Genomic DNA, 27,155 nt, shown 5'->3' with positions numbered 1-27,155 from the left:
GATATGGGGGCCTAAACAGGTTTCCATACTTCCAGTAGCATCTACAAAGTGGCAGTCCCTTTTAGAAAACAGCAGCAATGTTAAGAGCACAAATCAAAGCCTTTTAATTTTATTTTTTTAAATCAGTTGATGACAATACAAGTGGTACTGAATATAACGGTTTAAACACTAAAAATGGCTCGAGAATCAAAATGTAAACTGATAAAGACAACATAAGTTATGGATCTACCGTTAACTGATCAACCTTCAACAGATTATGACACAGTATTAGGTTCTATGTCGGAATTTGCAAGATTAATCACTAATTGTACCTGCAGAGATGATGAACCTTGTTGGACAGTGAGATGTGGCTGTCTTTCTAGTAACATTTCACGTAACTTGACGTGTCAGTGCGTTAAGAAAGAAGAAAAGTGCTGTAATCTGTTTGGCAAAGTTTCCAAAGCAATAAATGACAGCAAGTTCTACGAAGATGACTTTATAATGAACTATTCTTAATGTTGATATTTTTCTATATTCTTTACTTGATTGTTTACCATTTATATCTTATTGGTGTTTCTGATTGTGTAGTTCAGCATTTTACACAAATGTGTTTCTGTTTTCGTTTAAAAGTGAAATGTTACTGCAACTTACAATTAGTTCCTCCCTCGACAAGAAATAAATGTGATTTTCTATAATTCCAGTAACGATATTTTTTATTATCTTCATATTTTTATATATAAAAAAGAACTAGTTGGAGTTCATTTTCTCAACTTATTATGACAATTTTGTCGCTTGCTGACGCAAGAAACATTAGAAAACGATACTCTAGGTGTCTTAACCTAGTGACAGATCATAAAACCTCTGCACAAAGGCCATCACGGATAACATTTTGAATTATTCGAATTGCTCAATATTTTCAGCATGCCATCAATCGGTTCTCCAATCAACATACCAAGCTATCAAAATCAATGATTTTTAAATCTATACACCAAAACAAGGTTTGACCTATTATTATTTGCCATTTGGCACCCAGATTATGACTGTCCGTGGAATGGATCTATGTCAAAATTACAATACCAATTAATATAATTTTAGTTAATCAAAAACACCGCTATGTTTTCCAAGATTCCATCTTGCTTCACCTCTTCTATTCAAACCAAATTACCATCGGTGACCCTTTTTTGGCACTAATATATTCTGTCGACGTGCCTCAAATTTCACAGTCGCATGAAATTTTAGCAATAAAATTCTATATATAAAAGGCACTGAAGATCGTTGAGTCAATATTTTACTTCGTCGCTCTATATCATGTAGCAATTTGAAATAAAAAAAAAAGTCAAATTCTTTTTTATATGCAAACCATATAACGAGAAGAACAAGATATATATTTTCTTTTCTTAACATATTTATCTTGCCCGTCTATACTTGGATACTTATATAGTAGATCATAGATGGAAGATGAAGTCTTGAAGTTTCAATAGAGGTTATGTTATTAGTTATCATGCAGTCACAATTACCGTTATCTTCAGTAATAGCCAATCTCGTCGGCCAACGTAATAAAATCAGCAACGAAAAGAAGGAAAGGAAAAGTAGAGGGGAAAAAAATCATCGCAGGGAGTTGGGGGCATGGTGGGTTCCTCCGCCAGGACGATGCAGTCTATCTGCCCACATCTTTTTCGTTGCCATGGCTGCCATTCATATGCCAAGATTACAACTACTCTCTCGCTACATTTCTCTGTCTCTCTTTCTGTCTTTAAATTCTTAAAGCTACCTGCATGATCTCTTTCTTTTACTAACAATGAAGAATCAAATATGTGTGGAGGTGGGAATTATTTGATTGTTGTCAACACGTGGAAAATAAATAAAGCTATATTATACTGAGAATACGAATTGTGTCAAACAAAATTTACCGTATCAATAAACACCATATAAAGAACATCTATATAGTTTGTGTGAAATAATATGATTGGCTTTTTTTTTTCCTTTAAAGCTTGTACAGTATATCTCAAAGTATTGTATACATTCTGTATTAATTTAGAAAAGGTAATTAAATATTATTTCAAGCTTTACGCTTCACGAGTATTCACGACGCCTGGTAGACTAAATAGAGGGAGAGCTAGGTTAGCCCCCAATGGACCCTCCCAGGACTAAATGAAACTAGTATTTTCAGAAGCTTCAAACATCCGTGAACCAGATTTAAGATGTTAACACGAAAAAAAAGTGTTCCGAAGAGTGAAAACTCAAGATGGCCGCCAGCCGCAACATCCTTTACACATACAATAACTGTTTTCTTCAAAAATTTACGGAACGAAAATTTACAAGAGTAGAATTATAAAACATACCTCGTTTTGTTTGGTATATAACAAGCAATTAAGAGCATATATTGTTGTCCCCATATTTGTTTAGATTTAAAAGAAAAGAAGAAGAAATATAAAAAATATACATTTTTCCCATTCCTTTGAGTTTCTTTTCGCTTACAGACACACCACAGTTACTTGGAAGTCAAATTTATTACCAAAATATTCTATCATGTATCCTCGGACGACGTATCAAAATCTGTGAGTAACAATTGATTAGTTACAAGGAAAAAAATATACGAAATAAAGCAAATCCTGGCGAAATCCTTGAATGTACAGAAGAAAATTATAAAAATTATACTATGTGATCAAAAGTATCTGGACACCTGGTTGAAAATGACTTACAAGTTCGCGGCGCCCTCCATCGGTACTGCTGGAATTCAATATGGTGTTGACCCACCCTTAGCCTTGATGACAGCTTCCATTCTCGCAGGCATACTTTCAATCAGGTGCTGGAAGGTTTCTTGGGGAATGGCAGCCCATTCTTCACGGAGTGCTGAACTGAGGAGAGATATCGATGTAGGTCGGTGAGGCCTGACATGAAGTCGGCGTTCCAAAACATCCCAAACGTGTTCTATAGGAATCAAGTAGGGACTGTGTGCAGGTCAGTCCATTACAGGGATGTTATGGTCGTTTAACCACCCCGCCACAAGCCGAGTGCTCGATCGTGTTGAAAGATGCAATCGCCATCCCCGAATTGCTCTTCAAAAGTGGGAAGCAAGAAGGTGCTTAAAACATCAATGTAGGTCTGCGCTGTGAAAGTGCCGCGCTAAACAACAAGGGGTGCAAGCCCCCTCCAAGAAAAACACGACCACACCATAACATCACCACCTCCAAATTTTACTGTTGGCACTACACACGCTGACAGATGACGTTCACCGGGCATTCGCTATACCCACACTCTGCCATCGGATCACCACATTGTGTACCGTGATTCGTCACTCCACACAACGTTTTTCCACTGTTCAATCGCCCAATGTTTACGCTCCTTACACCAAGAGAGGCGTCGTTTGGCATTTACCTGGGTGATGTGTGGCTTATGAGCAGCTGCTCGACCATGAAATCCAAGTTTTCTCACCTCACGCCTAACTGTCATAGTACTTGGAGTGGATCCTGATGCAGTTTGGAATTCCTGTGTGATGATCTGGATAGATGTCTGCCTATTACACTTTACGACCCTCTTCAACTATCGGTGGTCTCTGTCAGTCAACAGACGAGGTCGGCCTGTACGGTTTTGTGCTGTACGTGTCACTTCACGTTTCCACTTCACTATCACATCAAACACAGTGGACATAGGGATGTTTAGGAGTGTGGGAATCTCGCGTACAGACTTCTGACACAAGTGACATCCAATCACCTAACCACATTCAAAGTCCGTGAGTTCCGCGAAGCGCCCCATTCTGCTTTCTCACGATGTTAATGACTACTGAGGTCGCTGATAATTAGTACTTGGCAGTAGGTAGCTTCAAAATGCACCTAATATGAAAAACATGTGTTTTGGGGGGTGTCCGGATACTTTTGATCACATAGTGTAGTTCGTTTATCTTCATTTTAAGACAATAAATACATGATTGAAACATATTGAAATTTCCAAAGAATTGTTCCTTTCATTCACATTCACGCTTTTGGAATTTACATAAAAAATAATCTTATAAAAAGTTGGTTTATCTTAATTATAAGGCAATATATACATGATTCAAACATATTTAAATTTCTAAAAAAAAAAAATAGTTTCCTTCCCAAGATTACCTTCTGAATTTAAAGAAAAATAATTTTATGTAAAAAAGTTTTTTTTCTTAGATACAAGACAACACATAAATGATTCAAATATATTCAAATTTCTAAAAGAATAGTCTCCTTCCCAAGATCCAAGCATATGATTTAGATCCGTTTTTTAAAATTAAATTTATTACAAATTTTTCAGATATGGAAATGGATAATGGTACATTACATAGATATTAAGATAATCAAGATACTCTATATTTTCCTTACTTTTACATTGATTGATTAGGTTATCTTTTATTGTGGACAAGAATTTCTTAATTGGAATGGAGCTATTAAAGATTTCTAACTACTACTGAAACTAATATATTGTTTACAAGTTGATATGAAATTCCGTGAAAATAATACATTGTTTGAATTACAAGTGATAAAGTATTTACAGAAAGGAAACGTGGAGTGATACATGGTAAATGATAAATAACTAATATAATGATCCGATTACATAATGATAAAAATAAATGACGCTACCATGTCAAGTAGTTAAATGAACATGTTTCAAAACATTTCCAAAATATTGAATGTTGTCTAAAAAGCACTTTACAATTATTTCTGTGGTACGTTGCATTGTAATTTTACGTATAAGAATTTAAAGACATTAGTTTACACATATTTGTAAGGTCTCACTGGTTTTGGTTTTTATGTAATGATACATGTTTAAGACTTACGATCGCAATTACGTGGAGTGACCTATCAAATTTCGCATTCATCTTCTGAATCATTTGAAATATCTGATAAGTTGCCTACTGACAGGAGATCACATCATCATCGTTTTCATCATTATCAACTAAAGTATGAGTTCTGTCATTCGTAGCCAAAATGTTCATTATATTTTCAGGTAAAACGGGGCCCTGTGACCACACCGGTTCTTAAAACTTATCACAAATTTGCCAACCATGTAGAATTGGGATTGGAATGTCTAGATTTCGTATATGTGATTGCTTCCTTTCTGTAACTTACGCGTTTCATATATGGAAGTAGCGAATGTTTGCATGGTGGCAACTTGGAGAGATCCACTTTGGAAGAACATGTTATCAGTTTATAGCCTATTTACCAATCATTTACATTAACATAAATATCCGAACTTCATCATTGTCTTTCAAGCTAGAGTGTTAATACATCAACTAAGTAACTTCATCTAATTGGACTGTTAATGCTTCAGAAACATCCTATTGGTTTCCTAAAGCAGCATAAGTGTTTTGTTCTTCTCCATTTCCTTCGAAGGTATCACTTCACATTTCGTCTTAAAAGCGTAGTTGCAATCTTCACCAGTGAAGCAATGCAATTCCAAAAGAGCATCACAAAAAATTTGGCCAAATTTTCTTGCAATATCGGAAATATTTAGAAATCTTCTGTTTTGTCCATTTCCAGTATCCTAATAAAATAGCAAGGAATCGAACGTTTGTGCACAGTAAAGTAAAATAAAGAATATGTCACTATTGGGGCTTCAAACCACTCCGTTCTTGTAATTATTTTCTTTCCCGTACATGAGGAACAATATTACTCTAGTATATGTTTCTTCTTTCGTCTCTTGTCAATTCAATCTCTTTCTCTTAAATTGATTTTCCATCTGATGTCAAAAGGAAAAATTTCCTTCAACAACAAGCATACATTTTCAACCAAGTCTGTTGCTGCTGAGTCACTCTTCCACATACGATGCATTAGGTCCACCAATTGTTTATTTTCATCGTCTTGCAGAAAAACGTGGGAATCTGGGGTTTTTTCTGGTCTTAGGTCCCTGAAGTAATAGTTTCTCACTACATCCACGGCGCAGGCGTTCTTGAGATTTTATAGAACTCTCCACTTGAAAACATTACATTTGCTTTAGGGCTGTGGAAATCCAGCACTTTGAGACAAATTTCCCCAAAAGTTGGTGGCAGATTCTTCATTGCATAAAATTAGGCATTGCCATCTTCTATGAAAAGGGTTTCCTCTGTAAGAGGAAGATATGCAGCATCTAGAACATCTCTAGTAGGATACTGCACTATTTTGCTGTTGTTTCTTTTCGCCATGAATATTTAGATGTACCCAGACTGTGGAGAACAAGTGTTATACAATATGTCATTAGCTCATCAATGCTTACAAGTTGTTCCTCAAGCTGAGATTTAATAAGTATTTTGAGTTCCTCAAGCTGAGATTTAACAAGTATTTTGAAAGTAACATCACGCTGCTCTTGTTATTTTATAAGTACCCCATCGAATGCTTTCCACTTGATCACCTTATTTTTATGGGCCATGGATTTTAGATTAAGTCGTGGCAGTCTGTCAAAGAAATTTTCTCTTGGGTTTAACCTCACCTCCTTCAATCTGAAGCCTTTCCTATAAATCTCTCTTTCTCTCGTTTCCCTACTTCTTCAGCAGGCAGAACATCGCATGCAATATCTGAAGGAAGAGGAGCGACAGATGAAATTATGTACAAATTCTCTTTATCAGCAACTCTAAACGGATTAACGAAACCTTGTAGTGGTTCCATTACACGCTGAACTGCAACTTCGCTTCGACAAATTTCTGATGAAAGTTCACGATGATGGCAGTTTCATGAAGTGTCTTCATCGAGAACCATACCGGTCGTATACAGTGTCATTTCATAATAATGGCATCTTTCAGAAGTTTACGGATCCAACGTTGGTAAGCACCATAGTTGGTCATGATGCCACTGAGTCCAGCTGTTGGTGTGAGTATATACAACATACTACCAGGTTGTGGCAGTTCAGGTACATGGGACTCCACAGAGCATCATAAGGGCGTGTATGCTGTACGAGTTCAAACTAGGATCAAACGCAGCTGCAGCGGGGCGGAAGATATGCCAGATCTTTGGTGAGGGTGTCGTGACTACGTGGACAGTGCAGTGGTTGTTTAACAAATTTAAGGACGGTGACGAAATACTCGAAAACGCACCACCTGCCGGAAGACCAACACATGTACAAAATAAACATCTTCAGGCAGCAATTGAGGCGAACAGTGGCCAGACATGCGAGGAACTGGGACTACAATTCAGTGTGAGTGGAGAACCCATTCGGCAGCACTTCCATCAACTTGGGGAGCACTACAAGTTGGGTCGATGATTTGACTCCAGGCCAGAAGACAACGAGAGCAGATATCTGTGTTTCTTTGCTGTCTCGTCTGAGGAAGGAGCCATTTCTGGACAGAGTGTTGACATGTGATGAGAAGTTGGTCCTATACGAAGCTCCACGGCGCCGTTATCATTGGTTAGCATCCCATGAACCGGTTCCAAAACAGCCGAAACCAGCACTGCACCAGAAGAAAAATCCTCCTGTGTGTTTTGTGGACTGCTCGCGGCATCGTGCATTGGGAACTCTTACCAGCTGGTCAGAGCATCAATGCAACTGTGTACTGTCAGCAGTTGAGTCGTGTTCAAGAAAAACTCAGAACTCTGGAGCCAGCATTTCTGAATCGGAAAGGGGTTCTCCTGTTACAGGACAACGCTAAGCTCCACCTGGGACACCATTCTGTCCGTTGGAAGGGAAACACTATTGCATCCGCCATACTACCCGGACATTGCGCCGTCCGATTACTACCTCTTGCATTCCTTGGACAATCGCCTTAGAGGACGCCAGTTCAAATCCCTAGTAAAGGTGCAAAATGCACTTGATATTTTCTCCGCTTCACGTCCCACCAAGTTCTACCGCGATGGAATCCATGTCCTTCCAGAACGTTAGCAGAAGGCCGTTGATGCTGATGGGGACTATTTTGGATCTTCCAGGTACGTCTTAGGTGACATATTGATGTTCGAAGGTGATAGGTGAAGAAGGTGACAGAACTTTCTTTGTTACCTTTATAATACATAATGAATCTGGCAGAACGAAGTGGTATCTTCATGAGTGTTTCGGCATCAGTCGACGTAGTATTGTCCATGACATGAGACGAGGCAGAACTCTGTCAATAGAAACATATACACTTTCCGAGACATCTTTTTCAGAGTTTTTGGCAAAAGTTAAACGTCTAACTACAACATTTTAAGATGATAACGATCTTGTTGCGCAATGAGAATTAAAATTAACAGTGGAGAACTACAGAATAAATTTGAAGAATATGAGATAAACGTGTTAAAAGACAAATCGGTGGGATAGGGGAAAGGAAAATGTGGCAAATATAAGACATGAAGGAGAAAAAGTAGTTTGGGTGACTAATTTTAGGTGCGTACAATTAGTATAACGAAGAAGAAATAAAACGTAGGAGCATTTACGCAGAAGTAAATGTATATTTCATGCACTATATTATGCCCTAAAATCAACCATCCATCAACCCCTGGAAAAACGAATCAGGATGATTGGCCATGGAGCCTGAATCCGTGACATCCTAATTACGAAACAAAAATGCTAACCAGGGCATTTAGAGAACTGAATAGAAATTGCGTGTTGTTTGAATAGTTGGTTGATTTGAAGTCTAGCGCCTTGTTTAGCACCGAGGCTATAAGACGTGGACCCACAGCTTAACATGAAATACGAATCACATAAGAACCCACCAGAAATGGAAGTCTGGCCTCCTGCGCCTAAGCCGCGAACACTAATCAGATAGTCACGAGGAAATTCATATATTGTTCGAAAATTATCCTGGAAAAATAGAGTTTATCTAAAGAAATACACTTTTATACGTAATAGTAATTATAACTATTTTTGATTATGATAAAATGAAAACAAAGAAGTAAAACAAGATGAGGGTGTACAGGCTATCTGTATACTTGAGAAGTATTTAAAAAGATGAATAAAGTTTATATTATATCTTTCAACCATGAGATAGCTTAGAAGCATAATGGAAACACTTGAGACACTGCTTTTGAATAGTATGTACACAGAGCAAGAAATCTGTGGTTGGAAATTGGAGTACAATGAAGGGAACGGAGCATCGCTGCAATCAATATCTAATTTCATTGCGTCTAAATATAGGACTCCCACACCTTAAAGCCGGAGGAGAGTAATTTGTCAAAGATACGTCAGTAGAGAACATAGTATGACACAAGTATTTATCGTCTATGTAGTATAAAAAATTACATCGAATTTTATTTATAATTGTACTCATTCTTCATCAATTGGGAAAAGCGCTGTCCGATTCATTTAAGAGAGGTACCAGACCCAATATGAATGATTTTCTTTTAAATGCTTCAAATCTCTAATGGATACACAACGCACGGTAGTTGCAAAACTAGTGTAGGGTGTACCTAAACTCTGTTTAACCTACAATGCGGCCCACTTGAATATATTGGGTTGGTGCAATTGAAATGTCCGTTATATGTGTGCCGCTTTCAAAGGAAAGGGGGAAAAGTATAATATCTGGTTTACCAATGCAGTCTCCCACTAAAGCCATAAACGTTTGCAATTGCTGAGGCAACGATTGGATTTCACGACGAAAAAAGTCCAGAATCTCTCATGCAAACAAGTCTTCAACTACACGTTGGACCACTTGGTCATGAGGGTAATTCTTCCTTGCAAGGAAGTCACCGAGATACCGAAAGAGGTGGTAGTCAGCGAGGGAGATGTCAGGAAAATATGGTACGTAAGGGAGGGATTTATACTGAAACTCATGGAAAATGTGTACTGTCCTTTGAGTGGAAAGTGGATGTTCATTGCTTGTCGTCCATGGAGTTCATATTTGTTGCCCATTGCTAGATGCTTGCAGTTAAGTTTGCAGTGCACTATATGGCGTTCAGCACTGTGGGGATGCATAGTGAAGATTTCGCATGGACGAAGCGTGTTACGATGGATTACCCGACCATGGATCACCAATAATACCTTCTGTGGGTAGAGGTATGGGTTGGGAAACTGTTCTGGACGTTAATCATGATCCAATCACTATTCTGACATTTGATTATTGTTTTTGAAGATCCTTTTAAATCAAAAGCGACAATCTAATGCAAGAAACCTTTCGTGTACACTAAGGGAACTTAACACCTGCAAACGACGATCCTTGTTGGGAGATCTCAATTATGTGGTATTCATAAGTCCAACTTTCTCACTTTACAATTAATGCGGAACAACGGAACAATAGTGACATGGTGTACATCTAATACGTTTTCAATTACAGAAAACTTTTCAGGGGGTTCGCTTCTACGCTGTTCCTGAGAAGCTCAACAGAATATGTTGTGCTCGTCTGCGAGGCTGGCTTTTCTATGTTCCGTCCTCGGTACGAAATTAGACAAACAAACGGTGTATAGGGCATTCATTCACCACTCCTGTTCCAGGTGCTCTATTGATTTTTTCGTAGCTAGATGCGTAGACTACTCCAGTTTGGACTCGTGAACGAAAATCACTCGCAAGTATATGTTTTGGGTTTCAGATTTTGCCAGGGGGCAAGGTTCCCAACTGACATAAGAGTTTCACGTTTTTTTAATTAGTATATTAGTACAGAATTTATTAAGACATATGTGTTTCTTAAACACAAAATGGGATAATTGTCTCTTACTCTTCCCAAATGATGCCCCGGTCACCTTGGTGCACTTTCACTCGACCCTGTTCAACAACACACTACCTCCTGGCTTATGGAACCCAGCGTATTTTCTGAACATGTACGGATATAACATCATAAGAATGATTTCAGCTCATCCAATGGGTACATTGTACGAGGCGTATCCGGAAAGTAAGTACCGTTTCGGAAAAAATATAGTAAACATATTTTTTTGAAAAAAATTATTGTCACAAGAAAGAGCATATCTTACTTTTCCACATAGTTTCCACGGTTGTTGAGGCACTTCTCGTAGCGGTGGATCAACTTATCTAGTCTTTCCTCATAGAACGATGCCGCCAGTGAGTTTGACACTATATGCCGCCAGTGATGAGAACCATTGCTGCACAGCGAGTTTCACTTCGTTGGAAATTCGTTTGAAAGCATTGTCATAGTGAAACGTCTGTTCTCACGGATTTTTTTAAATCGATTTTCCTCACCAAGTCATCGTTGACAACAGAAGGCTGACCACTCCGGGCCTCATCGTGGACATTCGACCCTCATTAACCATCCTTACCCACTTTCTCACCATTCTATCAGTCATTGCGTTTTCACCATAAACATCTTTAATTTGACGATGAATTTCTGCCGGTTTCACATTCTTTGCATTTAAAGATCGAATTACCGAACGAATCTCAAAGTCGGCGGGATCGTCAATTGTCTTAGACATTTTAAACTTGCACTGTAAACAGACAACACTACGCAGAGCAACCAAAATGGCGTCAGTTGAAAGCAGACGAACAAGGACGACTAGCGCGCATGTGCAGAACGCCGATCGCAGTGCAGCAGCGGCGGGAATGCGAAACGGTACTTTCTTTCCGGATACGCTTCGTAGAAAGTGGTTTCCCAAGGATGTAAAAACGGGCACTTCAGTCGTGCCAATCCAATACATTAACATGTCAAATTCAAGGATAATAGAAACTTTCCATATGAATGCAGACTAGGGTATATTATTTACGAAACTTTTTTGATCTAATATTAAAATACTAATCAATCATTAAAATAAATGTATCAACTTACGAGATAGAATCGGACTGGTTGAAAAATACATAGTATATTTTGGTGTTTCTGGAATAAAGTGTTTTAAAAATGTACTTGAATTCACCTTCTTTATTGACCTAATCTCTCATATTACGTATTGTATAGACCTAAACATTAGATAAAACCGTTCTCATTTCACTTTAAGCTACGGTGATCAGATTTAGAAAACAAATAAAATTACATATATATTATTCATGCCAGTAAGGAACAAGTAGGATGCTAGTTCTTCAAATAATCAAATTTTCATTTACTTCACTAATTCCAATTTTACTTTTTATATTATTTTTTAACATTTAAATGGAACCAGGATTACGGGTATCGAATGTACCTTGAATCTGGATTTCTTGTAGAAAGTTTCATATTTTCCTTTAAAACTGTAGGCCACACAAGAAATTACTAGTGTACTACGTAACTACAAGCCAAAAACGGAACGCTTTTTTCCTAAAACGGAACATTTCAGCCCCGTTTTCATTTTTTCTTGGAACACTAGGTTTTCTGAAAAATATAGATAATCCTGTTAAGAAACAAGATATCTGATCATCCTATTTTAAGCAGTGGACTATGTCTGATAGCCTGATACCAGGGCCGTGCCGTGGGGCGGCGAGCGGCGCAACGGCCCCGGGCGCCGAAGTAAGGGGGCGAAAAATTCGGGAGAAAAAATGAAAAAAGATAAGAAAAATGGCTTGGAATATATGTATGGGGGAGCCGTCGTATACTCTCGCCCCGGGCGCTGATTTTCCACGACACGGCCCTGCCTGGTACGGAAAAGAACATTAATAGTACAACCACTCAATCAATCAATCAAGCAATCAACAATTGAAAGCCCACTGCTAAATGAAGAGCTTCCCAATTCTTCTCCAAAATCAGCAATTTCGGACAATGTTTCCTTATTCCGTTGCAGCATCTGTATGCGGACATTTTATAAGTCACTAGTTTGTATCGATCATAATTTCTTATTGCAGTGTTTCACTGTTACTTCAGTGGCTTCATTTTCACAACAATATCTTTCATCCTTGTCATTTCCTGAGTTTTATAATTATTTTCCTATCTGTGCAAGTTATTCCTAACACGTATTTTTCTATACTTTATTCTGTAGTCTGAAGAAGGAGAATATATGTTTTTGTTTGTGCCTACTTCCCCGATCTATATTTTACAGCAGATCTAATGCAGTCACTGAAACTGTCATATTTTATATATTACATTCATGTATTCATGCATGCGTGCACCTAGCTATCTTAGTCAAGAGAAATTTCAAAGTGGAAATGTTTAATAAACAAGTATGACGTGAAGTTTGTGTTTGCTCTGTGCGAGACATCTGACACCGTAAACATGACACACAGCGTTTCAACAGATTCCCGTTTTCCAGTGGAATTCATTTACTAGAAAACAGCTTCCCTTTTGGCTTTTTACAAACAACTTTTTTTTTTTTTTTTTGTTAAATAGGCCTACTTCTTAAATTTCAAATTTATTTTCAAACTTATAATATTAATACTTTCCTTTTAATACTGATATAAGCTATTTAATTCACTTCCAATCGTTATGTTAGGGGTGTTCGTTATATAGGTAAGTATTCATTAATAGACATTAGGTTGTTCAAGCACAACAGGAATTGTTATACATTTCCTGTGGTCTAAACCTCTAAACACCAACCTCAGGATTGAAGTGTATGGATGTGTTCAGAGAACGGATTGGATACCGTACTGATTAATACACCTGAATAGTGTCAAAGACCCGTTTCGATTTTCGGATCAATTGCACTTTTTCTACTTTTTGAATTTTTATTGCATTTGCAAATATAAAGGAAATGGTGTAAGGAAAAAGTGGTTGATCTAAATATAATAACCGACATTTGTCCAGCGAGGATGTTATAATGACGTTGAGTTTGTACTGATACGGGAACCGGTCCAACGCTGTCCAATTTAGGTAACTTCACAGTTTGCTTCTCATCTACAGTTACAAAGTGCAATTTTGTAGTTCTCTTGTGTATTTAAGCTGTCCGCCTGTATAGGTGGTAACTTTATGACAAAAGGAGACAGGTTCTGATACTACTCGGACGGCTTGATTGAGCATTCGCACTATCAGCATTATTTTCTTTAATTAAAGATATCGGACTACAGAAATTACAATACGTACTTGTCTTTTCCACATTCTCTACACTGGATTCAGTTTCGGTCTCAATCACATCAGATTTGGACCTTTTAGTAGAGGATGAGTTCTGATCACTTATCTTTCACGCAAAAGATCCCAAAATAACAAATTTCGGAATAGTGTTTTATTTTTTTACCATTTATACATAAAAAGTACATATGGTTGCCGTAACACCACACCGAGACGTTCATGAGAACTAATGCTACTCCCCTAGCATTCGGTAGGCACACCCTTACTGAAGGATCAGCGTGTAGTCAACGTGGTCAATCGGAATGAGAACACCAAGCATATATATATATATATATATATATATAAGGAGGATTTAAGATTTTTTGACAATAGTAATCAAGATACTGGACTCATCACACAAAAGCTAGGACAGAATGGTGTCTGTCAGAAGAATACATCCACTGTTAATCCTCTATAAAGTCTCCCACCAACCACCCACGAGTCTAGCGGTGTTCGCAATGGGAGAGGATAAGACAAATAATACCTGATGAAGGGTGATCAAACGAATGATGAATGAAGCTGCCTTCCCAGCTCACCCCGTTCCTGATGGAAAGGAAGACAAGTTTTGGGAGAGTGAACTTAATGCCTTGCTTAGACTGTTTGATCATATCAGCCAATAGGTGTGTTTCTAATTTTATAACAATAGGTTACCAAAATTTACTATTATGCCAAAATTTACTTTTGCCTTGATATTAAAATAGTTTTCAATTGTCTGTAGGGTGATTCGTTTTCTTGGAATTATTACATCTTGAGTTTGGTTTCCTGATTTATATTATCTATATCCGTTTCGTTTCTTTTCGCTTATGTTTGTTAAGGTTGAGTTTATTTTAGTTTAGCGTCCCTTTCAGGAGCGAGGCTATAATGTGGAATCTGAACAACATGAGCTCCAGCCGGGAATCGAACCCGGGTCTCCCACGCCAAAGGCGATGTTTGTTAAGGAATATGGTTAGAAATATTTTATTTGTTATCAAGTTGTCAAGGATTAAGGAAGTCAAAAAGTTATTCTTCTGCTGGACCTTTCTAGTTTGTAGGCATGTTGGCTTTCATTGCTTCCATGACAGAAGTTGTTACTGTCACATTGGCTGATTCATTCGATGCCCATTTGGTTGATTGGTTGGTTCGAGGTCTAGCAAACCCTTGCAACACCAAAACTATATAAGACCTAAACATAGAACAAAAAAATTAGACTATGATACCACAAATGCATAGATTCAAGCATCCTAGGAGGCAGACATCTTGAACTCCAGAAGGAAATACAAATAACAAAACCAACAACGATGAACGAAAGATAAAAACGGTCATTTCCAAGGTTCTTTTTTGAACCTTGAAAGGGAGAGGAAGTAGTCATTGCAAGACCAGGAGAAACATTGAAGGCCAAAAAAATAGCAGAATCAAGAAGAAAGTGAAGCAAGCCACCACAGTACAATATACAACAAAACCCTACAGCGTCAGCCTCGAATTGCTCAATCTGGACCTCCAGGCTACATTCTAGTCATCTATGATGCCTGACGTCTACAAAATCAATCCATAAAGGAAAATTATCAACAAAATAATCTCTGGATAGGCCCTTTTTTCTCCTACGAAAGATAAGAAAAATATGAACAGAGAGCTATTCGGATCATTTCAACTAAGGGAAAACAAATAATGGCCACATTCACTTACCTGAGATAAGTCTCCATATTAATGAGAGTAAGCCCCCTATAACTAAGTTATTCTGAAAATCAAAGGGTTGGATAGGACTTGAAAAGCAATAGGAATAAAATGTGGTAGCTTTATCAGAAGAATTCTTATACAGCAACTTAAAAAAAAACACGTCCTTGCATGCATATGCTTATATAATAAACTGCATTATACAAAACATATTCGATGACCGATTTTAGTTACATATATTTTTTCATCATACTAACAAGTGACAAGTACAATATATATTTGCTATTAAAAATGTAATTTACAAAAAATATATTGTTATTATTAGTAGTAGAATACTATAAAGGTAACCAAGAAAGTTCCGTCGATTTTGTGGAGGTCTCTGTTCAATTGGTCTTTACACCGTGAGTTGAATGCGAATGGAGATAAGGCGAAGATGGGAAACATTATTACATATTCCGCATGTTCCCCGTGCATTGCACCCTTCGATTTTCAACTGTTCCATTCTTTGGACAATCACCTTAGAGGACGCCAGTTCAAATCCCTAGTAGAGATACAAAATGCATTTGGTAGTTTCTTCACTTCAGGGTACAGCAAGTTCCACCGCGATGGAATCCATGGCCTTCCAGAATGTTGGCAGAAGGTCGTTGATGCTGACGGGGTATTATTGATCTTCCAGGTGGCATATCTATGATCGAAGGTGGTGGGTGAAAAAGCGACAGAACTTTCTTGGTTACCTTTATAAAAATGTTATTGATAAATAAAATTCTGTTATTGAACTAAAATATTTCTTTACTCACACCACTTAGTTTCTTTAATAATCAACAGAGCTATATTAGTGTGTGTGTGTGTGTGTGTGTGTGTGTGTGTGTGTGTGTGTGTGTGTGTGTGTGTGTGTGTGTGTGTGTGTGTGTGTGTGTGTGTGTGTGTGTGTGTGTGTGTGTGTGTGTGTGTGTGTGTGTGTGTGTGTGTGTGTGTGTGTGTGTGTGTGTGTGTGTGTGTGTGTGTGTGTGTGTGTGTAGTTAACAGAAATTAATTATACTATGAGAGCAATCCAGTTAAATGTTGATTATTCCAGTTTCAATATATCCTTCACAGATAGTCTCAAGTGTTTCGCATTGAATAAAAAATGCTTTGGAATAAGCATTGGCATTTGAATAGGAAGCAATGAATGTATCGTAAAAATTTTCATTAATTCTTTTATCTTATTGTGTAATATCCAGAAAAGCATTACGCTCGCATAGCTTTTGTTCCACTCATGAAAGCACGAGAAAAAAGAATGTAAAAGAAATGTTTTATAATATCAAATAAAATAAACGTATATATGTATACAATTGATATTAAAATAGTATATAAAGGACGGATCTCTTCATGTTACCATTTCCGTGATTGCACGCATTTATTACTTAAGAAAGAGTCCTTTAGTATTTTTTAAAAAAATCATTTAACTTTGAATGCGAACACTGAAAAAATGAAATGAAATCTTTTAGTTTTACGTCCCGCGGTTATGCCGGTTAGGCTAAAGGAGACGGTGATGATGAGAAATGAATGAAAATGGTGGAATGAAGAAAGTGGGAGGAAACGGGAGAACCCCGAGAAAACCCACGAGCACAGTGTTTGTCCACCACAAAGTCCACACGGCGCGAGCTGGGATCGAACCAGGGACCCCAAGCACCGGAGGTGAACGCTCTACCACTGAGCCACCGCGCCCCCAATGCGAACACTGAATATACAACCATTAGAGGTATACATTCCCCGCCTCCCTGACAAATTTCAATACTGACATATCCTCCACCAAAATGTATACCATTTTTAACTAATTCAATGATTTTGATCCTCATTACCATATATATATATATATCGCATAGGGTTTTTTCCAGAGTTTTGAAACTAGGAATCTCTGTATGATGTCGAATTATGGTCTGAAAATTCTTAGGTGCCTGCGGACTAAAGAGGGAACGGGCTGTAATAAATGTTTAGTCTATCTAGTAAAGTTTGAGAATGCTTGGGAAAAGGTTTTCAACAACTATATGTGTATCAATTGTCTTACATGCTTGTCTTTTGCTTGCATGTACGCAGTGAAAACAATAAATCTTTATGGCAAAACGTTCATGACTTTATTATGCTCCACTGCTTATTGTTTCAGTTTTACTTGTTTTCTTTTTTATTTAAGAGTGAAATTTTATTAATTTATGGAAATGTCAGTTTATTCTTGATCTGTACCTATAATTTAATTCTTATCTAATTTCTTAATTCATTTTGTATTAGAAGAAGAAGAAGAGGACAATGTACAGATCGATTAAAAAACCTTTAAAAAATACTACTAGAGAAGTTCGATGAAAAATTAAAAACGGGATTAGAATCAATTCTCAACTATTCCTTAGACGACAAATCATGGCTACAAGCTTCTTTACCAGTTGGAAATGAAGGTCTTGGCATACGTCGCGCCGTAGACATTGCTATCCCGTCTTTCCTAGCTTCAGTCTATTGCTCTCAACAAATTAATAGGATCTCTGCTCCAGTGGGAAGTCGATATAAATACGGATCAAGATGTGCAGGACTGCATGGCCAAATGGACTGATATAGTAAGATTAGATCCTCCAGCACTCGAAAGAAGAAGTGTCCCGTTAGCCTGCGATGAACCTATAATAAAGCATCATATAGCTTCACTACTAAGCTCAACTGATAAGCTCGAAGATAAAGCCAGGCTTCTTGCTGTCATATCATCTGAAAACGGAGCATGGCTTCAAGCTTTATCTTCACCTTCTCTGGGATTACATCTATCTAACGAGAGTTTTCGAGTAGCCACCGCTCTACGTTTAGGAGTAGACATCTGCGAGCCACGCCGTTGCTCCGCATGTAACGACCATGTAGATAGTAAAGGATTACATGGCTTGTCATGTAAAAAGTGACATTATTCTAAGAGTTCTCATTTCAGCAGGCGTTCCATCAGTGAGAGCACTCGCAAGGACGGAAAACGGCCTGACGGAATGACGTTAGTGCCATAGAAAAAAGAGAAGGCACTTGTTTGGGATTTCACCTGTGCGGATACTTATGCTCCCTCAAATGCTGCAGATACATCGACACGACCAGGTCTCGTAGCAGCACGAAGAGAGGCCGACAAAAGAAATAAATATTGTATATCAATCTATTGGACAAATATTGGTTTGTGACAATAGCAATTGAATCAAATGGTTCATGGGGACAAGAAGGGCTAAATTTCATCAATGAAGTTGGCCAACGCATATCGCTAAAAATCGGGAGATACCCGGGATTAATATAGCCATTCAACGGGGGAATATGTCAGCTATTTTAGGAACTTTGCCAACCGGCAAAGAATTATAAGAGATCTTCCTTTTGTAGGCGGTTTATGAACTCATATTATGTTATGCGAATTTGTAATAAAATACTTTGTTTCTGTGCAGGAATATATAAAATATAAAATATATATATAAAATTAAGAATATCATGTAATTATTGTTGATTGTTAAATAATTTTAAAAATTCGTTTGTGAATTGTTAGATGTGTTATATTAACTGGATTATTAAATTAATCCCACTGAATCAGAAAACCTAAAAAAGATGAATAAGTAAGTAGAATATAAACAATAGAAGAAAGAAGCTAGTCTGCTTCATATAAAATTAATTAAAAATAACAGTTAACATCTGAAGAACAACAGATATTAAAATTGGGTAATACTAAAAATAAATTTTAATTATATAAGCACTAATTGTGTTAATAGAATAGTTTATCAGTCTTTCAATATTAAATGAACATGAGCAGCTAAATAAATTAATTCTAGGGCTTAGGCCGTTACTTCCCGAAATCACTGCACCTTCAATTTAAGATCTTTATCTAAAATTATGTTGTGAACAAGTCAGATATAATTAAAACCACAAAATTCTTGTAGATTGACAATACATTTGGATGGAAGGAAAACTATTCGGAAACCTATCTATTGGAAAATAACTTATTATCTTGCTTGATGTAGAGATTACTCCGATATATCATACTATTTATGTAATCAAACAAATCTTGGAACATCTTATAAGAAGTTAGGTTAATTACGCTTCAGCAACAGTATAATTATTTTGGAAATGGGTGTTATCTATGTTACGTCGTACGATTATTATACAACAATCTACATTCTAGTCGTTAGCCAAGCCTAGTTAATGAGTTCAAAAGGCTTAATTTCCAATTTCCAGCAGATTATAATCAATAGGATAATAATATACTAGTGAAAAATGTAAAAATCAATTTATATTGGGAGGAGGCTTGCCTCCTAGGCATAATTTAAAATGTGGTTGCTGCTTATATAAAATTTGAAGTAAATTCAAACAAAAAAGAACCTTTTTTTAAAAAAAATGATTCAACTTTAACATCAACATTTGTAACTTTGTAGTTTTCATTTACACATATATTCTTTTTAAATCTATAATATAAGCTGTACATGAGAGAGTTCTACAACAAGTAATGATACTGGTAAATTCTAAAATCAGTTCCAGTGAAATAATGTGAAATCATGTCAGTGACCAACTAACTAATAAACTCTCGTGACTGCAGATGCAAAAAGCCAATTTTTTAAACTGATATTTTGGCTTTTGTGAATTTATGAGCCGTATGTTCAGTCCAGGGCCGGCTATCTTTATTGATGGCTTAATTGGGATTTGATTGGTTGCCAGAAAGAGCGCAGCATATCACAGCAATCAAGTTGGTTACCAAACTATTTTATGAAGTTCCTGAAAGTTATACATCTTGTCAATGTGTACTATACGAATTCCCAAAATTCGAACTGTCAAGCAACAAAAATGTAATAAACCAAGAAAATTTCGCTCACATCTAGTTGTTCGTTCGAAAAACACTTCATTGTGATCTTTAGTTATTTCTTCTATTAGAACCAGGGTGGATTGATTTAAATCAGTCTGATTTAAATCACGATTTTAATCAAGATTTAAATCACTTGATTTTTTAAATAAAAATCGTTGATTTAAATCAAATTCCGAAATGAATTAATTTAAAGTGAAAGTAAGTAAAATCCCGTTTCTCTTCTGTAATTTTGATTATGGAAGGTAATAATCATAATACAATGAGACTCAAATGTATGTAAGCACAGTATGAAAACGAAATGAAATCTTTAAGTTTTACGTCCCACGGTTATGCCGGTTAGGCTAAAGGAGACGGTGATGATGAGTAATGAATGAAATGGTGGAATGAAGAAAGTGGGAGGAAACGGGAGAACCCCGAGAAAACCCACGCACACGGTGTAGTATGAAAACGAGTATCATATAGGGAACGATCAGGGAAAATCCCGTTTGAACGGGTTACGGGTGAACCCTGCTTTCTTCTCTTTGTAACACAGGGTTTTAAAATTTTTATTCCAACGGGGAAATCACCATGGACATTTAAGATGAAAACTCTTTTGTGTCCACGTCTATTTGTTTGTTTCCAGATAATAGGGGCGTATTTAGAGGGGTCCGATCCCCTCCCCGAAACAAAAAAAATAATTAATTTTAAAATTTTGGGCGAAATTTATGTACTAAATACATAGAAGTTCCTCGGGATCGTAATACAACAAATTTTGGATACGTTAAAATATCGAATAATACTTTTGATAAAGTGGATACTTGACCCCATTGCAGAACATGCCGCGATCTGCGATGTGATCGCAGAAAATTGGCCGCGCCTGTGCTGGAAAAAATGTCAGAGGAAATATAAAGCCAACAGAAAAGTATAAAAACGTGCCTGCTATGTATAGATGTCTTAAATGCACGGACAACTCGCATTTGAACTGTTTTTCACGTCACATAAAGCATATTTTTAACAATCACAAATGTTTGTTCTTCTGGATCTTGAATTTTTTTATTTTGGAATTCCTGCAGGAATTCATGTTATTATTCAGTTCAAAATCTCTTGTTGTCGCGAATTCTGTCGAGGAATTTGAAGCTTAAAAAATATAAAACGATAATCATGCCTGTTGTGCTGTATGATTGTGAAACATGATCGCTTACGCTGAGGGAAGAACGCAGACTGAAAGTATTTGAGAATAAAATCCTGAAATGAATATTCGGAACCAAACGGAACGGAAATGAGGAATGGCGAAAACTTCATTATGGGGAACTGCATAATTTATACCATTCACCAAACATTTTTAGGGTCATCAAATCTTGGAGGCTCAGGTGGGCAGGACATGTAGCTAGAATGGAAAAAAGTAGGAACGCTTTCAAAGTTTTAACTGGAAGTCCTATCGGTAAACGACCATTAGGAAGACCTAGGCGCAGATGAGAGGACAATATTAAGATGGATCTCGCAGAAATAAGAATACAAAATAGAAACTGGATTCAGTTGACTAAGGATAGAAGTCAGGAGAGCTTTTGTGAACATGGCATTGAACCTCCGGGTTCCATAGGTCATAGAGTGAGTTAGTTAATTTTAGGCGAAAGTTATGTACTTTATATGTATTTCGTGCCGCTAGCTAGTTCCGATTGTTTAAAAATATGCCTCTGCCAAATATCAGTAACTTTCGTGAAAAGAAAAGTGTCATGTTGATAAACATTGCCGTACTTTTTCCTTAATGCTTAAGAAACATTGTTTGGGATTGAAATAGGTTAACGATTGGGAATTAATTCAAAATTAAAACCCAATACTTTCACTTAAATGACATAATTAACATTTAATACTATTTCCTAATGTTTTTTCTTCAGTTCGCGAGTTATATTATACGAAGAAAAAGATTTGATTTAAATCAAAAAAATCGATTTAAATCAAAAAAATCAACAAAAATGATTTTTTTGAAAAAAATCATGATTTTTTTCCACCCTGATTAGAACCCAATATAAGTTAAGTTTACAAATTAAAGCCATATACGGGTCAATTTTAGTATGACGTTAGTTTAACGGTAGTAAAATTTCATTAATTACAGAGTGTATTCTTTCTTTCATTGTATTGTCAGTATCAGTGACATTATATAAGTCTTCAGGTGGGGACCAATTTTCCCATGTGTGTGAGATATGCATACATTTTAATCAATCATGTAGTAATGGACCAATGTAAGAAAATTACTTAAATCAGACATTCATGGCCTCTATTCCCTAACAGAACCCGAAATGACGCAGGAAACTTGGATATAGCGGTTTTAATCTCCTCTCACTTGAAATTTAATGATCTCAAAAAAAAAAAAAAATGACCTGTACGTTAATGCAAATAGATACTGTATACTTGTCCCGCGAAACCTAAAAGTTACATAAGAAATTTTTAGTTTTAAGAAAACTTAAGTCTTAACTGCTTTCGTTTATGCATAAATCCTAAATGATAATTTTGTTCCAATAAACCTATTTCATTTTCGAAACAGTTATATCCTTATTGCTAATGGTGTTAAATTTTCGCTAAAACATTTTTGTTGTAGAACTTCACTGCAACTAGAAAACTCATTGCGTTCACCAATTTGTCCTTTTTCTTTCCTATCGAGATGATCGATTATTCTTGATTTATTAAACTTGCCATGCTTTTTTTCTTCAGAACGTAATAATTACATGCTTTTATTTGTGTTATTATGCGAAAAGAAAGGGGTAATGTACTGTCATTACCTCAATAAAATTATTGAAATGTTGGAAAAAGTTTTTAAAAAATTTCCCGGGAAAAGAGCCATGGAAAATAACTTCATTAAAAAGAAGTCTGTTCTTTTTTCAAGTCCTTACATCTCCACTTGCAACTAACCATTTGCTCGCTTTTGTAGCATATATCAAGAGAACTCCACTTTTTGTTTTAAAGGATATTAGAAATATCCTTCTCCAATTATAATGTGCTAATTTAGAAGTGTTTGAAAGATGGAAGTTGGATTATTTGGTTAGAGACTAGCGTCTCATTTTCAGACTGAAGGTATATGATACATTTAACGTAGAGTCCTAAGTACTGTAATGCATTCAAATTGTAAAAGGCTCTCCCACCGGAAATCGATTCAGGGATAGCGTGCACCACAGGTGCAGATGCTAGCCGTTAGACTAGCGGAAAAACCTATGGAAGTTATAGAACATGCTCTGTACAGTAAAGGAAACGGATGATATATTTTTGTACAAATTAATGATTGTTAAAGAATTTGTGGAATGAGAACGTGAAAGGCAATAAGGAAATTTTTTGACAAAACGCAGAGAAATCATTCTGAGATCAAGCCAGGGACCTCTATTTCCAGAAGTGAATGTCCTACTACTGAATCATGCTTTATGAAAAGAGATTAGTTAATGCTGTATGGAATATTGTGTAGGGCAGACTATAAAATGGTACAAGCTCAGTTGTGGTTATATTATAAGCATACGAACAGGAGGCACAGGTCCGATTCCCAGTGGGACTTTATGTGGTTTGGATCTCATGTTAAACTGTAGAACCACTTCTCATATAGCCTCAGTGTTGAAAAGAGACGCTGAACTCCAAATCAATCAATCAACGAAATGTGTACGTAGATGAGATAGACTTTAGGTGTATTGACTTTGCGCCCAGAAAATGCAATAAAAACATTATAAACAAATAGTGTTGAGTAGTTGCTAATTATAGGGTGGGAACTCGTATTGTAGTCACTTACAAACGTAACAGACAAGGAAAGTAATTTTAAAATAATGAATAATGTGTCAAAAATAATAATAACCGCTTTACTATATAATAGTTTGTGTCCCTTTAGCAGCTCTCTTTGGATGTCTAGTGGTTACCGCGTTCCCCTATATTGCACGTGGTCCCGGTTTCGAATCTCAGTGGGAGAGACCCGAAAAGTTTTAACGCATAGAGGTAGTTCGGATTTCACCTTAAACTGTAGGCTGACGCCTTATATAGTCTTGGTGCTGAAAAGAGACTTTAACTCCATATAACTAACATTTGATGTAACTATAAACTCTAAATTTTGATAATTGGAATGATAGGAAATGCGGTAGAAAACAAGACCTGTAATATTTTCAGTTTACGCCTAAAAAAAAAGGTCTATAGGAGAGGCACCACGATCACCTGACTTCAATTCCATGAAATGAAACAAGATTTCCAGCTTTACATCCGACGATTATGCCCTTTGGGCTAAAGGAGACGACGGATAATTCATGAAAGTCAGTGATTGTGGGAGGAAAAAACTGGGAAGCCCTGAGAAACCTTATGAACACGATGTTGCCCATCACAAAGCCAGTTCACTTGGGATCAAACCACAGCACAAACTTATCACACTAGAAGAGAGAACCTTAATCCCCACCGATTACGTCGTAGATTTCAGATTTTGAAATCTGAAGTATATACTGTGATAAATTGAGGTCTGGATCATTTCCGAGGCAGTACCGTATAACGTCTGGAACAGAGACTCTGAATCCTCATACATTAAAAAAAAAAAAAAAAAAAAAAAAAAAAAATCAAAGAAGATTGTGAAAAAAATGAGAAATTGGGTTCAGAATTTTGAAAAACTTTTGGAGGCTGTTTTTATAGGCTATAGGCTATAGGACAGGGATCCAAATAACCATTCGCCCACTCGCCCGGGACGAGTGGTTCATCAGTGCGGGCTAGTATTTAATATCATACCAAAGGTAAGTAAATCATTACTATTGTGGGATGTGGACTAGTACCTTTTTTCTTGGGTTAGTAAAATTGTGTTGCTTGTTTGCATCCCTGCTATAGGATAAAATCAATCGAACTTATATATGTAATTAATTAATCAATGACCTTATTCAATTAACATTACCGACAAACGTAATAACACAGATTGTGCACGTAACCTCTGATTTCTGAAGCAAATTAGATTTTGTTTATTCATTTCTTTTTTTCTTCACATATTTATTGCACTAAATTCCACACAATACAAGAAAACGAAAGAAAGAAAAAAACCGTTGGATTCCTTGAGTTTATTTTAAAAGCATTCTTACTTACTTGGTAAACATTATTATCCCTGTAGGTTCCATAGCCCTGCTAATTCCTTTCCAAGACGCCATTATGGTATATTTTTGTTTAGCTGTCAGGGGTAGACGTGGATCAGGAGGCGAAGGGGCTGCAGGTTCAGGAAGATGCCCCTCTCCACGTTCCTTATCAGCCTTAGATCTTTGGTTGCCCCTCTGGACAAAGCCAAGTTTTCCCAGTTCACATCCCATGGTTGTTGCAATACACGTAAAACGAGCAATGTCTTGGAACAATGCACCCAGAAAAAAAAAGAACTACTAACGGCAACTTAAGCAATTAACGATGCATCCTATGCACACAAGAATGTCATAATTACATGCCGTTTTAGATTTGGTATGCATACGTTGCATAGTATTTTATTATTTTTTTTAATTACTACAGTGATAACATCCTTATGTCACAGCAATAGTGTGTTCGAATTAGTAACTAAAAAACACGAACAACATTTATATTATTCACTAACACTTAAGAATGTATATGATTTTTTTTCCTTTGACTGTTTCTTCAAGTTTACAACACAATGAACACGTGGACCATGAAGCAAAATTTACAGTTAGATGAAGTAATTTCTTTCTCACTCCATGGACCGAATAGTTATAAACAATTTAAACACTCACACACAGATATATATGCACCACTGGGGGACTTGGTCCATTGACAAATATTTGATATAAGTTTAATGTGCCAACGCTTTAAGAAGAAAATAAAATCAAGAAGAAATAGTCATCACTACACAGAATAATATGGAACACTGCCGTGTAAATGTACGTGCGTATGTTCTCATTAATTTATTATATGTTAAATTCGTAAATGATTGATGCGATAGCAAACAATCGTCACTGCCTGATGAATCCTGTTTGTAAGCTTTCAATGTATTATGCAAAACGTTTTGTGTGGACGACGAAAATATCTTCGAAATGTCAAGGCACAGTGGCAATGGCAAAAGCAACCAACATCAACACAAGAAGAAAAAAGAAAGAAAGAACTAAAACAGGGTTGAGAAACAGAGAGAAAGAGAGAGGGCAATCAAGCAAAATGTTGAAGAAGAATAATTTTCAGCACTCGAATCAAGGTTCGTGCAGCTGACGAACTAAAGACAACAATGGTCTCTCGCAATTCGTGTATCATTTTCGTGCGCGAAGAGGAAATGACAACAAACCGAGTTGAATTGCCGTGATTCTGATGATTCCGTCCACTACCGTTCACTGGGAACTGGAGCATTACTACTACTACCACCCCCCGAGTTTGCACGGGCCACGTTCCTCCGAGGAAAGCAGCCACGAAAACGAAACGCCGCAGAAAAGTCGCTTACACAAACTGACCAACGCGTAGCATTTGCACAGGTGACTACACTGTAACGTTTCGCTGTAAAATGCGCATGTGCTACGTTACCCGGTTGTCATGACAACGATAGACGTGAACAATTGAAATGATGGGTTTATATAGTGTGAGCGACTATCTTCTCTCTCTCTCTCCCCTCTCGTATTGTATTTGATATGAGAGAAGAGAATGAGAGTATATATAGGCTTGTTATTATTATTTAAAAAAATATAAAAAAAAGGTGTGCGGAATCATACAGGTATTGACTGTTATATGAGATAAAAAAAAATGGTGTCTTCTATTGTATCTTTCTTTTCACGTCCTTTTAGACTATATTTTGTTTTCAACACTGTGTCTTCCCCAGCAGGTTATTTTTCGCTTCCTTTTATCCTTGCTTTCGATGACATCGCATGTTTTTTGGTCTTTTCATTATCGGAACGTCTCCTTCCATTGTTCGCATGGGAGAACACACGACCAGTTTGATAGGACATAAACAAGGAGCAG

The 27,155-nt window shown here is 36.8% G+C and overlaps 1 protein-coding gene across 1 annotated transcript in view; it reads right to left on the bottom strand.

The window, feature by feature from the left end:
- The window catches only part of LOC145695111 (neuroglobin-like), a 294,893-nt gene extending 268,237 nt beyond the window's left edge, over nucleotides 1-26,656 (bottom strand). Inside the window, exon 1 of the mRNA XM_081772027.1 lies at nucleotides 25,305-26,656. Coding sequence (XP_081628153.1) covers nucleotides 25,305-25,522 — 218 coding nt within the window. The 5' untranslated portion in view covers nucleotides 25,523-26,656. The remainder of the gene's footprint in view (nucleotides 1-25,304) is intronic.
- Nucleotides 26,657-27,155: the final 499 nt, after the last annotated feature.

Source organism: Thermobia domestica, chromosome 9, assembly GCF_964235325.1.
Source record: "Thermobia domestica chromosome 9, izTheDome1.hap1.1, whole genome shotgun sequence".
In the NCBI taxonomy this organism is placed as follows: domain Eukaryota; kingdom Metazoa; phylum Arthropoda; class Insecta; order Zygentoma; family Lepismatidae; genus Thermobia; species Thermobia domestica.
This window is presented reverse-complemented; position numbering and strand designations above follow the sequence as displayed.